This window comes from Zosterops lateralis, assembly GCF_965231275.1.
Source record: "Zosterops lateralis genome assembly, contig: HAP1_HAP1_SCAFFOLD_110, whole genome shotgun sequence".
Classification (NCBI taxonomy): Eukaryota; Metazoa; Chordata; class Aves; order Passeriformes; family Zosteropidae; genus Zosterops; species Zosterops lateralis.
Window position 1 is genome coordinate 82,001 of NW_028154568.1, and position 13,331 is coordinate 95,331.

At 44.6% G+C, this 13,331-nt stretch overlaps 1 protein-coding gene across 2 annotated transcripts; it reads left to right on the plus strand.

Annotated features, from left to right (window-relative positions):
* The first annotated feature begins 5,732 nt into the window (after positions 1–5,732).
* On the plus strand, positions 5,733–12,364 carry LOC310923563 (smoothelin-like protein 2). 2 transcript variants are annotated; one of them, XM_083885513.1, is made up of 3 exons: positions 5,733–6,688; positions 11,451–11,541; positions 12,253–12,272. In XM_083885513.1, exon 1 carries the CDS (start codon positions 6,210–6,212, stop codon positions 6,645–6,647), a length of 438 nt encoding a protein of 145 aa, XP_083741639.1. In that variant the 5' UTR covers positions 5,733–6,209; the 3' UTR covers positions 6,648–6,688; positions 11,451–11,541; positions 12,253–12,272. The 2 variants fall into 2 exon arrangements, 1 of the variants encoding a protein (XP_083741639.1); XR_014592629.1 differs by lacking the exon at positions 5,733–6,688 and adding an exon at positions 6,904–7,315 and having other exon boundaries at positions 12,253–12,364.
* Positions 12,365–13,331: the final 967 nt, after the last annotated feature.

The following is a 13,331-nucleotide window of genomic DNA, read 5'->3' on the forward strand; positions in this document are numbered from 1 at the left end:
AATTCTGGGATCAGCCATTACTCTTTTCAGGCAGGCTAGATAGCCTCAGGAGTGGGCAGAGGAAGTGCTACCTGAAGTGTGGTTCCACAGGAGAGGGGAACAAGCTTTCTGCAGAGGTTCAAATGGCTTGTGACTTATAGAAGCACTGAGGTCTGAACAAGAGTCTTGAGCCAAAGCTGTCAGTGGCCTATTTTGGTACTGGACAGTCTTGATGGGGCCATTAAATCCAGTTTTTCCAAGAGCCTTTTCAGCGTATCTTTAGTGTATCTATCTTGACTGCCAGATTTCTACAAGAGAGGCCTCCTTGAGTTTGTCATGTGAGCAAAGGGTCCTTCACACAGTGGCTTTTCTGCATTGCACATTTAGTTACAGTCTCCACTCTGGAGGGAATTTTCATTTGGAGCCAGTTACTGCCTTTCTTAAAAGATTTGTTACATGGTCAGAGACTAAGCTTACCCTTAGAAGCACACCGTGACTGACAAGGCTATCTGTGGAGCATGTGCTATGTCCAGAGAGGATTCACTGACAGCTACTTGGGTTGTAGGAAGACAGCTGGTGACAGCTGGCAAGTTTATCCTTTTATCATCCTGGCCGTCAGTGCTCCTGTTCTTCCTTTAGTTCTGTTTCTTTGCATATCAGTTCTTCAGCTGTGCTGATGAAGTGCAGAGGATGAGTTTGCTCACTTTATTTCAGCCTCTCATAGATTCTAGTCCCATTAATGGGCCTGCCTGGCACAGACGAGAGGAGAGTTTGGTTAGGGTTTTTTTTGTCTTTTTTCTTGCCCCTCACCCTTTTGTAATTTGATTGATAGCAGGTAATTCTTCAGCTCAGTCTTTGCTCCTGATGCTACAGTGTCATGCTTGCTAGGGGAAGCTGCATGTAATGAATGCACATTGCATTCAGCTGTCAGGAGTAATTTTCCATCTGTCCATCTGTGGCACAAAATTAGAAGGCAGTCCTTCCAGCATGCGACTCTGCCCTGTATTTCCCCCAACCAAGGTATTCAGTCCACAAGTTACCAGTTTTGTCATCTTCTCTCCTTTCTGCCAACAAAATACACATGAAAAAAGAACTGCCTGTAGGCCATAAAAGTGTACTTGCAAGTCATAATCAAAAGCTGAGCTTCCTGGTCTTTTCACAACTTTCTCGCTAAACTCGTTGGCTTCAATGGCTCTCAGTTCTCTGTGAGAGAAGGAACCTATTAAAAGCCACACGGAAACATTAGCTAGCGAAGGCAGAAAAGCCTTTGCTACCCTCGGCCGCAGGTTTTGTTAACCCCTCCAAGCTGCAACCAGCATTACCGCATTTTGTGTGCCCCTGGTGTAAGACAGCCCCTTGTAGGTCATAAATCACCACGGGTGTCATCACAGAACAACCTTGCTGGGCCCGTTATTGTTATTAGGTCTAGAAAGATGAGTTGCTGACCTTTACCGAGCGCTATTTCTGTTGACTGCTAAAAACCTTCGGAACAAATCGGAACAAAGTTGCGTGTTCCTTGGCCGTGTGAGCCAGGCTCTAACTGCCTGTGAGCTTTCTGAATGTTAGCAAATCTTCAATGATCTCTCAAATGAGGGCCTAGTTTACTTTGCATATACTCTAAAGAAAGGTATGCTTCAGGTCCAGACTACCGGTACTAAATACTACCGGTTATTCCCATTGACACAGCTTCTGATTTGTCAATGGGAATAACACAACGGGAAAGCAAGCTCCCATGTAGAAAGAGGCATACCGCTGTTACCCATGACACAAACTGCCCACTGTTGGTGTGGGCAGACCAGTGCTGGTCTATGCCATAAAGAAGCTCATTAGGAATACAGTAGGGTGAGAACCTAGGCTTTGTATATTCCACAGGTTTCAGGATAACACTTGTCAAATGCCTCCTGTTCTGCCGTGCATCTCAATGCTTCTGATTATTACTTGCAAAGTTATTTTGCAGCAAAGCTTCCAACCTGTACCAAGCAGTACAGGATATACGGGTAAAGGAACTGCCGTAATTGTGCAAATTATGGAAGGAAATGCCACCTTTCTAAACCTGTTGTGAGGAATGGTGGCAGGAGGATTCTGGAGGGATTTGATGCTGATGTTCATGGGAAAGTTTTGAACCAGAAGCTTATGAAAGGTCCCCATATTTTCTCTCATTTTAGGGTTGAAGTATGAGGAAGTTGTATTGGCTTCAATCTGTCAGGGAAGTCCTAAATATTTCTTTGCTTACGGACATAGCTTAAGGTGCTGAGAGATGCAGTTGGCTAGGTGCACTGCCTCGGCTGTCGGGACACTCAGGGAAGCAGCGGAGAGGCAAAGCTTAGGCCTGGCGCTAGAAAGCCAGATGAGAACTGTACGAAGCGGAGTTCTTACTCAGCAGTTTAACCACTTGGTGCTGTAGACTAGTGAGTTACAGCACTCAGGAAATGCCTCTGTTTCTGTCCTGTCTATAAAGACAGGAAAAAAGTCTTTGCTTTCTTAAGGAACTTAGTGATGCCCCTTCCGCTTGCAATAAGAAGTATATGCATCAAAGAAATTGATTATGAGCTTGGCTCTATATTAAAAGAGTTGAAGCCAAACCGTTGAGCCCACTGCTGCTCTCCACATCTGTGTTCATTGCTCTGATAATGAATAACAGTTGGGATAAAATATTTTTGATGAAGCAAAACACAAGTGTTTTCCTCTGCCTCTTTTTGTGAATGTTCTTGTAAGCCTACATATAGATCACCTTCCTTTGTTGTTTATTTTCTGGCACACAAGGGAGGAAAAAAAATCCGGTACTTGGTACGGGCACTCTTCAAAATTAAGACCAAGGCCTGCATTCTGATTTTAGGGCGATAACAGTAAATATCAAGTAACTGCATGAATTGAAAGAATAATTTCACATTAATAATAATATTATAGCTGAGATTGAAATTTGCCCTGTTAACTTTTAAATTACCAGCATGTGCATATTTACCTCAATTAGGAGCTTCAGATCATTCCTTCTGTTAAGCTTAATGCAAGGTCAGGGTTCTATCTGCAGTAGAAGTTTTTCCCAACCCTTTAGAAGCTGTACCGGGATCATTACGTGGCTGCCCTTGGCAAATGTCTGACTGTATTGTCAATTGCTATGTCCGGTCAGCCATACGATGAACGTTACCTGTGTTACGTGGGCCAAAATGCCACAGCAGAAGCCAAGGGCTACAGGTCTCCTGTTGAAGGAAGGAAGCTGGCTGCTCTCTGTTTGGCACAGTATCAATTTTATATGGGTTTGTGACAGACTGTAAACATGTTTTAACGCTTGGGATCTCCCTCCTAAAAGGAGGCATAATGGAATTAGTTTGCTATAGAACAAGAGAGTGGGACAGATTGTAGCAAGTGGGAAGAATAACAAGTTGGAAAAACAGACCATTCAGGAAAAAGTGAATCCCAGTCAGGAAAAGACAGACATACCGGTCAGGCCTCTATCAAGCTGTGGGAGTTTTACGTGGTACACAGGAATGTGTTGGAGTATTTAGGAAGGGTGCTTGAGGAGATCATCAACGATCATTATCATGACAGGAAAGCCATCACCTAGCCCTGGCCCGATAAATGTCAAATAGCCCTGATGAACTCTGTAACACAATGCAAAGTGAAATAGTGGGGTACCTAGCAGAAGATTACACTGGAGGAATGAGAAAAACGTCCTGCTACTGGTCTTTTGGCATTCCCGAATGTCTCCAGATGCTTGGTAATGTTGTTTCTTAGAATGAGAACTGTAGTTAGCTGGTGTGGGGACGCTTTGGCGGGAGTTTTGTACGTCTTTTGGCAACTCCACAGGGTAAACAACCCAGCCGTGAAAACATGCAGCAATATCCCAGCTGGACAATGCCGGGGTGCTGTTGCCTTCCCATAGCATAGTGTTGGGCAATCCTACTCCTTTCAAATGCAAAACCCAAAAGTGAATTAATACAATAGTAGGTTTTGATCCTCCTAATAATAGATTTGCTCGAGAGATACTTAGCCTGTGAATCACTCTCACAGCGCACCAGATCCCCATAAGTTTTGCAGTTGCTTCTCCTTTTTGCCCCCCTCTGCCCCGGTCTCAGAATTTCAAGTGGTATCACCTCTTTCCAGATGGGGTAAGCTGAGTGCTGTGCAAAATAATAAACCACATTGTAAGATGCTGTGCTTGGTGAAGCAAGTGCTAAGGAGGAGGTGTGAATAAGGAACTGGTCTGGGTGAAGTGACTGTAGATTTTTTTTCCACTTCTTCTGCAGTAGAGAGCTTTGAGACAGGTGCTGACAAAAAAAGTCCTACTGCTGAGGCCTTCCCCTTGGCTGGCAGTTTTGTGTAAGCTGGAGCTATCCCAGAGTATCGGGTTGCTTTATGCCATGAAAAGCTAGAACTCTGATCTGGAAAGAATTGGAACAGCCTGTGGAACGCTGTCAGACACACGATCGGATAGTGATTGCTAAGGAGAGGATGACCAGGTCTCAGATACCCGAGATCAGTATTGAGAAAACAAAGTTTGCAGCCATGGCAGCGGCTGTTGTCTCTTAAATGTTACCCTTTACAGGGCTTGGCATCCTTAGGTATAACGGAGATCGTTAGTCCTTCTTGTGGTGAGCGAGCAGGGCCAAAGGAGCTGAATACCTTGCACAAATCAGGGAATGGCTTCTCCTATTGCTGCCTTTGGATGTATGCGATTGCACGTACATCTGCGGACACGTGCCTTGTGCACACTCTGTTGCCTTCTGCCACCGTGATCTCAATGTTACGATAATTCCTGCTATGAGTAAAAAGACACAGAAAAGTTGCCTGTCAGCTATAAGAAGCAACAAAATTTGATTTGCTTGGCTCTGCTAGACCTAACTGAGAATAGGTTGGAAACTTTTTTTCAAAACACCTTTTATCAGAAAGCTGAATTTTCTACTAGATAGTTATTCTGTGATGAAGTGTAAGTTTTCTTTAGTAATTGAAAATATTGTAAAAATGGAAATATTTACCATCCAGGAAGAGTATTTTCCAAAGAATTACACTATTAGGACTATGAGCTGCCAAGATCAATAAACACACACACATATATGTATTTTTAGATAAGGTTGTATATGCTAAGAAATTGCCTGTGAGCTAATGGTAATTGAATTATGTTATTATTGCTTTAGGGTTTTACCCATACTGACTAGGGCAGAACTACAACTTTCCCTGCATATTCCAGGTTTATAGGCTTAGCTACTTGCTGCTGCAAGAGAACTACTATTGCCAACTGTTTAATTTTACCAAAGAAGTTGTAGCTATTTGACATAGAGGGCTGACAGATATAGGCTACTTGATGACACAAATGTCTTTAAAGTATTTCTCAGATTCCTTTTTTCTGTGAGGCTTTTTTTTTGTCTTGTGCTGCAGTAAAGAATATGCTTGAAAGCATTCTGCATCGTGGCTCTGGCTAGTTTGGCAGAAATGTGTCTCTTCCCGCATGCACACAGATTGGATCTGCCAGACGACTTGGCAGCTCAATACTAATGCCCATCGAATTGCAGCCTAGTATGGGAAACGTTTAAGTGTGAACATGCCGGTTATGAGTTTCTGCGCTTTCATGGGCAGCAACTTGGCGGTTTGTCTAAGGGTGTATGTGCGTGCATTTCTGTCTCTATGCCCTCAAAGACCTTTCTCTTTTACTTTTGCCCCCGAGTTCCCGCGAAAGAGACAGCCTGTGCATACTTTCACATGGTCATCGACCAAGCAACTTGGGAAGGCTCTGGTACTAACCGCTCCTCCCCTCGTTCTGTCTCTCTCCTATTCCTTTCCAACCCACATCTCCCACTTCTTCCTTCACCCAGCCCGGCGCTGGCGCCCGCTTCGTGCCGTCTCGCTCCCGCGGCCCCACACCGCAGCCCGCAGCGCCCGGCCCTCTCGGGCCCTAAAGTCCCTGGGCAGCTGTGAATGAGCCCGTGGCCCCGCCCCTTCTCCCGGCTTGTTCCACCATTGCCTCCCCAAATTCCATCTCCCCCTCTGAAGGAGTGAACGCGGAGCGGGGCGGACCTTGCAGCCGCGCCACTCGCGCCGCTTCTGTGCCTCCTGCGCCCCAGGAGAGCGGGCCGTGCCCGGCGGCGCCGGGGGCCGGGTCAGGGCCGCCAGGAGGCACAGGGAGCTCTCGAAGAGAAGGACAGGCGGCGGCGAGCGGGGAGACGATCAGGCTTCCGCCGCTGGCCGCTCCCGAGCCCCTCCGTCCTTGCCCGCGTAGCCTGCGGCCCGTGGACACCATGGCCGGCGAGATCGAGGATCTGAACAGCCGGGAGGCTCAGACCGTCTGTGACGGCCTGGGACGCTATGAGGACATGCTGCGGGGCGCCGTCCGGGACATCCATGTGGACATCCAGCTGTTCAAGCAGGGGGTAGGCCGGCAGGTGGAGGAGGTGCTGCGCCTCGCCAGCCCCCTGGCACACGCTGTCTCTGAGCTGCAGCAGGAGAACCTGCGCCTGCGGGTACAGCTGGAGCGCCTGTCTCGGCAGGTGGAGGCCCTGGGCCGGTCGGCGGGGCTGCCGCAGGACTGGGTGAACGAGGCGGCCGTGGGGCCCGGCTCGCCGGAGCAAGGTTCGGCCGACGACACATTCTCCAGTCGTGCCAAGCTAGCGGTCGCTGGCCAGAGCCAAGTAAGCGGCCTGGGAGACGGCAGGAGGGAGGGCCAAGGGCATGCATAAGAGGATACTTCACGACTGTTGCCAGACTGCGTTGGCACGGGGTAACGTTTAAGGACACGGAGTTCCTCTTCTGCGACGCGGGGTCAGTGGTAGCTAAACTCGCACAGACGTAGTCAGTCATTCCTCCCAGTGATAAAACTTCCTGCAGTGTAACAGAACGTTGTAACGTGTGGCGCATAGAAACACCACTTAGTGGAAAGCTCATCTGGTACTGAGATGTTTTATGTAATCCTTTTTCAGTGTCTGTCTCTGCGAGAAGAGTTGAGAGTTCCTGTGCAAACCTTGATGCCAGGAGAGTACTACCGGACAGTACGCTGTGATTTGGGCACATAAAACCGGGGTACCAGAGACTTGGCTTTCACAGATGACAGCTTGTTTAGACAGCTTGTTTAGGTCCTCTTGGTTAAGCATGTCTTGAGGGGGGTTTAAGACTGTTGAAGCTTAAAAAACTGGTCTGCGGTCTATGCAGACTTGGAGTTAAAAAGTAAAAGCTTGGAAATTAAATTCACTAGAATTGGGAATGAGCAGAGAGTCTGTATTGCATTCCTGCCCTCTTCATTCCTACTGACCCGTGAATGCGGACATTGGGCTTCCTACCTCTGGGTAAAAGGTAAAGCTGCCGTTTGATACATTGTAGAAACTGCCACTTTTCCCCCCATGTGAAAAAGGTAAACACCATCCATACAATTTATAGACTGCTTCCTTTCTGTTCTGCGGAGCTATCCACGCTTGCTTATATTGCAAGGAATAGGTGTAAGCTGGGTGATACGGAAGGGACAAGGGATTGTTGTTCCCCGTTCCATTTCACGGTCTAGTATACTTCCCAGTATGGAGAATCTCGCGTCAATGTTACGGTAATGTCCAGCTTTAGGTATCCGTGTCCATGTTAAAGCTCAGTATGAGCTTTTGTTTGTGTGAGTACCCTCCTGCTTTGCTTTGAGGGTTCAGGGAAGATCAATTAGGTGCTGATCGTTATTCAGTGCCCTCCCAACAATTTAGGTTGGAGAAGTTCCCAAGTTAGCAGAGCTGACCAAAAGGGAATTTCAGTACTGAGAACTATGGGAGGTGCCGCTACAGCTATACACACCAAATTTGTGCGGTGAAAACATGAATTTGTGGGTCAGGTTCTGATGTGGCTGCACACAAATGGCAAAAGAGCGAGCTTTGGTTGCTGTGCCAGTCACCTGCGTTCTCTGTAATGAACACTGTTCCTTCAGTTGATTCCAGTTTCTGGTTATATGACCAAAACATTTCAAATGGAATAACATAAATGGCACTGTGTATGTTTTCAGAAACACGAATATCTATGGTAAAACTGATGATACTTTTATCTTAGTAAATACTTCTACGTAAGTGTGAGATATGAGAAGCAAATAATACTGACCTGGAAATAGCAGCAAACCAAGACGAGCTCTTTTGCTCCCGAAAAGATTTATCAGTTGAATTCCTTTTTACTGTGTGGTTGATGCAGCATTAATTAGATACTGGAGATTCTGAGCATCTTTGGTATCTGAAGCATTATTTTCTAATATTGCTAGATTTTTTCATGGTAATTTAACTGGGGGGGAAAAAATGAATCCAGGGAGTTCCAAGCATAGTTCAGAAGTAAGGACACAAATCTCCATTTAATTTTAATCTGGGTAGTTTCTGCTATGATGTCCTCGAAAGCTGTTATACAGTGGTCTAAAAGCTGGTTTAGGTGAAATTTTAAATGGCCATTAGCTGTTCTGATTTGGAGGTGAGTCTTCCTGTTGGTTTGATACCAGCCTTCAATTCAGCTCTCTTAACTAGACCAGAATCTTGAGAGCTGCTTCCACAAAGGTGGAAAATAGGAGATATTTGAAGAGTTAGTTTTGAAAATCTGGATCGTGGAGCCATACCTGAGCTACTGAGCACTTACAAAAGAAGAGTTTTGATATCTTTTTTGTTGTTCTTGATCTGATTTTACATTTTGGCAGGAGCTTTGCAAGTTATGATATTTCCGTAGTTTTTGTGATTGAGTGTGATGCCTTTGTTAAGAGGGAGGACTAAAAGTACTTTAAGGGTGTTCTGTTTTAAAACCGTCAGAGAAGTTTCTGTCTGTTGGACAGACGGCTGCAGAGAGTCTGCCTGCAGTGGTCAAAGCTGCAGAGAGAGAGAGATAGCTGGCTATGACCACCTATGAAGGTCTAAACGAGTATTTCCCATTGGCTCCCTGGTGACCCAATGGCACCCAGCAGTTAGTCAGCCTGTGAGTAACTGCATAAGACGTGACTCAGGTGTACATAATGACCTACGTATTTCCAGCAAAGATAAGCTTAGAGAGCTGGAGTTGTTCAGCCTGGAGAAGAGAAGGCTTCAGGGAGACTTCATTGCGACCTTTGAGTACTTTAGGGGGCTTACAAAAAGGGGGGTGAGGGACTTGTTTTTGTACAGGCAGATAGCAACAGGACGAGGGGCAATGGTTTTAAACTGAAAGAGGGTGGGTTAGATTGGTTGTTAGGAAGAAACTGTTCATTCAGAGGGTGGTGAAGCACAGGTTGCCCAGGGAAGTTGTGGATGACCCATCCCTGTCAGTGTTTGAGGCCAGAATGGGCTCCCGAGCAACCCAATCTGATGCGTGGAATCCCTGTGCGTGGCAAGGGGTTGAAACAGGGTGATCTTTACTATCCCTTCTGACCCAAACCTTTCTGTGGATGTACTTCTCCTAGATAAACAGCATTTCTAGAGCCGATGACTTTTATTGTGACCCTTGTGGTAGCTGGTGGTTTTATGAAAGACACTGAATGACTGAAATCTCTCATTTGAGAGAGTAGTATCATTTGTGTCTGTCATCCTTCTAGAAATTGACCTTGTTGTGGACAAAATCTTGAAGACATAACAGACATGCACCTTAGAGGTTCAGCGAGGAAATAAGTGATATTTCTTTTGTTTCTAATCTTGTGATCTGGCGCTTACTTTTTCTGAACGTGTTGAGTTTTTGCCACTGGCTTGCAATAATTGCAGCTTCCGGTTATGGATCTCCAAAGTTTATACTTCTTTGCAGCAAAGAAGGAATTCCAGCAGCCCTACAACTATGGAAAGTCTTATCATCCATTACGTGGAGATCTGAGCTACACAGAGATTAGTTCTGCAAGCAGGCTTGGATAAGGCATCTGAAATATTAGTGTTCACTTTCTTTTCTTCAACTTGACCAGTTCTTCGTGTTGTTGTCACATGAGTTGTACAAATGAGTGCTTTTTATTATGAAGTACAGATATATGTAGTTATCACTCTGCTATTTATAATCTATGTGACCACCCCTGATAGAAGTGTTGCTAAACACATGGGTTTGTCAGAATCTTGGCATCTCCAAAGTGGATTTTGAAAGTACTTCAGCCTGACACCACTAAATGCACATCAGAATCTGATCCCACTGTTCTGTCAGCACGTGGGCCTTCTTCCCCATCCTCCAGCCTGGTATCAGTTTATCTTTTGGCACCGTTAGCCAAACCATAGCGGTCGGGTTTGCATGAAATAAGGTAATGCAGGACTTGTCATTGCATTAGAAAGCCAGTGCAGTGTGTAGAATGCTGCGTGACCTTTGCAATGACTATGTCGTTTGACGATTTTACTCACCCACACCTCCCCAGCTTATAAAAGTAGATTGATGTTTACAGCCTGCACAGGCATTCTTCACATTCAGGTCATAATGGCTGACATGAATGGCTAAACGGTTCTAACTGTATACCATGGGTAGATTCTAGGGAGCTGCATTAGCTATGCTTTACATTTCAGTTGTGAATATGGGCAATAATTGTTGACTGGGATCTCAATTGCGCTAAATGCAGCAATAAAAGCTCCGAAGTCCTGACTCTGCATGGTTTCTATAACTAGTATTTGTTGTAATTCTCTCAATCCTGGCAGCTAGTGATAACTGAATGTATTCTCACATAGTACCATTTTCTTGATAAATACAAAAGTTTCAAAATAGTTGGGTTTTTTCCAGAATTTAAAACATGTTGATGCAACTACACAATCAATGAGACTTTTTGTGAACTGCGTGTTGGAGAATTTCTCACTACTAATTGTAGCTCCTGCTTCTTGGAAACTTAACTGCAGTAATCATGCATCCGTGAAGCAGTTTTCTTCTTCCTTTAGTTATGCAGCCAAAAATTGCGCAGTTTCTCGTGGTTTAATGTTCCGCTTCAACCCCCCAAAAACCCCCAGCCCAGCCAGCCAAAAAACTCAAACAAAACCCAAAAAACAAAACGGCAACTTCCCACTAAACCCATGAAAAAATTCCTGGCTGATTTTTCTGGAATTATATTGACAGACATTATGAGGAAAATTTATGCTTTTCCCAGGAAAAAAAAGTTATCCTTACAGAAGTTACAGATTATAATATAATATGTAATGTGCTAGGACTGGAATTACTTTGTAATGCTTGTACAATATGTTTTCACAGTGTAATTTCTTTCTGCAGCAAATAGAAAAAAAAATGCAGAGCAGTATTCCAGGCAATCTCAATCAATTTCTCCACTGTTACACAAGGTCTTCTGTTTATCACCATCACAGTGGATGGTGATACCTTTATCTAATAAAAGATAACACCTCCTAGGTGCTTGGGGTCTGTTAAGGACAAGTGTGTGAAGATTGATTTAAGTTATGCATTGCCAATGTTTTGTATGCAGCCTTGGCTCCTGGGGTTAGGTAATTGTTCCTTTCTTATTTTGAGGTCACTTGCATGAGGAAGATCTGTTCTTGGCAGGTGTTTCTGGATACTCTTCTCACTTTTGTTGCCGTTTGAAATTTAGTTGCCGTGTCTGTTGTCTGTTCTGACAGAGCGTAGACCTGGATGACCACCAGAAACCTGAGTTTAGAAGAGTGTTTAGTTCTTCCATCATTGAAAATGGGCATCGATCTTCATCATCAGGTAGGAACAGGGCATGAAATGAAGCATCACTGCCTGTAAAGTACACGATCTTGTCAGTCATAGAGCAAATCTCACATTTGGGAAGGGTTAGAATTTGCTGTAGTTTCAGGATGGATATTGTCCTGTGGCGCCGACACTTTATTTCATAATTTCGAGTTTAATGTTAAAACTTTGGCTTTACTGTAAAGCATGTGCTATAATGTTTCATAAATTAGAGGCTATTACTGCTGCATTAACTTGAGACACGAGTGATAAGGCCTGCTATGCTGGGTGCCATTGTAGTCTTGCATCCAAAACATCTTGCAAGTCACCCCTCCACTTCCATCATCCGTCAGCGGAGGAAGGACTTAACCATCTCCAGTTTAGAGAGTCATACAGTGTTTCGAAAAACCATGAAAAGAACAAAAATGCTGCTTCCTTAACAGGGGCAGGAGATTGGGAGCGAGGGCTGCGCAGAGGAAGAGAAGCTCACTGAATGCAAATGCTAGTATATTAATGATCTATAGACATTGTTCCTGCTGAGATTCACGTAGAGTAAGTTTGATAGCTGCTAGGATCACTTGCACTAGGGTTGTTTCTGCTACATAGATGGTACAATGTTTCACAGGGGATTAAATCCAATGATTTGTAAAATGTTGCCTGGACATTGGCTTGTAACTTTGTTACAAATCTGCAAGCAAATTTTCTGCCTCTCTCCCGTTTTTTATTCAGGTCAGGCAAAAGTCACTCGTGAACTGACCTGTTTTCAGATGTCGGAACCTTCTTCCCCTGAAGCCCATGCCCCTGCAGTCACCTTACAGATGCCCCACCTTCCTGTTACTGCAGTAACCAGGACATCTGAGAAGTTTTCAGGAGAGAACATCCGTCCAACAGGAACAACTAATACATCTTCTTGCCTGCTGGGACAGGGCAAGAGCACAAATACAGTGGGAGTGAAGTCTTCCAACCAGCCAGGTAAGAGAGAAAAATAACATGCTGAAGCTGCATCCTGCTTCCTTTCTTCAACTGGTGCTGTGAATATTGTTCTGTGACCTAGTGGTAACTATGAAACCTTGCTTTTATGGCTAAATATCCCATTGTGGGACACTCCAGTTTGGAATACTGTGGGTCCTAGCTGGAGCTTTCGGCTGTAATGCCACATCCGCAGACTATTTTTGTGCCTAATGTAGTTGAGTTTTGCGTGAAGCAGATACTGCGGCATACTGACTGAATTCAGTAAGTTACCGAATCTCTTAAACGTGCCCAGCTCTTTTAATGAATTTTGTAGACATTTTTAGTGCTTTGAGACTGGAGGCCCTGTGAGAAGTTAGGCAGCTATTTGGCTAAGAGGTTCCAATAGTCATCTGGAGGAAGGAATGACTGACAGCAGTCTGACACATATAAACACATCAGTGATTGCAGAATCTTAGTTCAATTGAAATTGAGTTTTAAAAAAAATATTTCACATTGAAGCCATTCATCCTTGGCTGTGACACTTACAAATTGGACTTTATATATGGGTCAGAAATTATAGCAGGATACCAGATGGGATTGCTAGCAAGAGATAGGGATTATCTGCAGATGATTCTTTTAATTTTTATCTTACTAAAGCTGAGAATGTAGCAAACACTTCCTTTCTCTTTTTTTGTGCTGATAAAGTGAAGGACTGGAATTGAATTACAATGAAAACAATGGATTCATCGGCCACTGGAGGTGACTGTTCCAATCTGCATGCCCTTATGCAACAAAAATTGAGAGTGATTCCATGCCCTTTAGGGGTTCAAACCTGAGCGTGTAGTTTTCATTTTTAA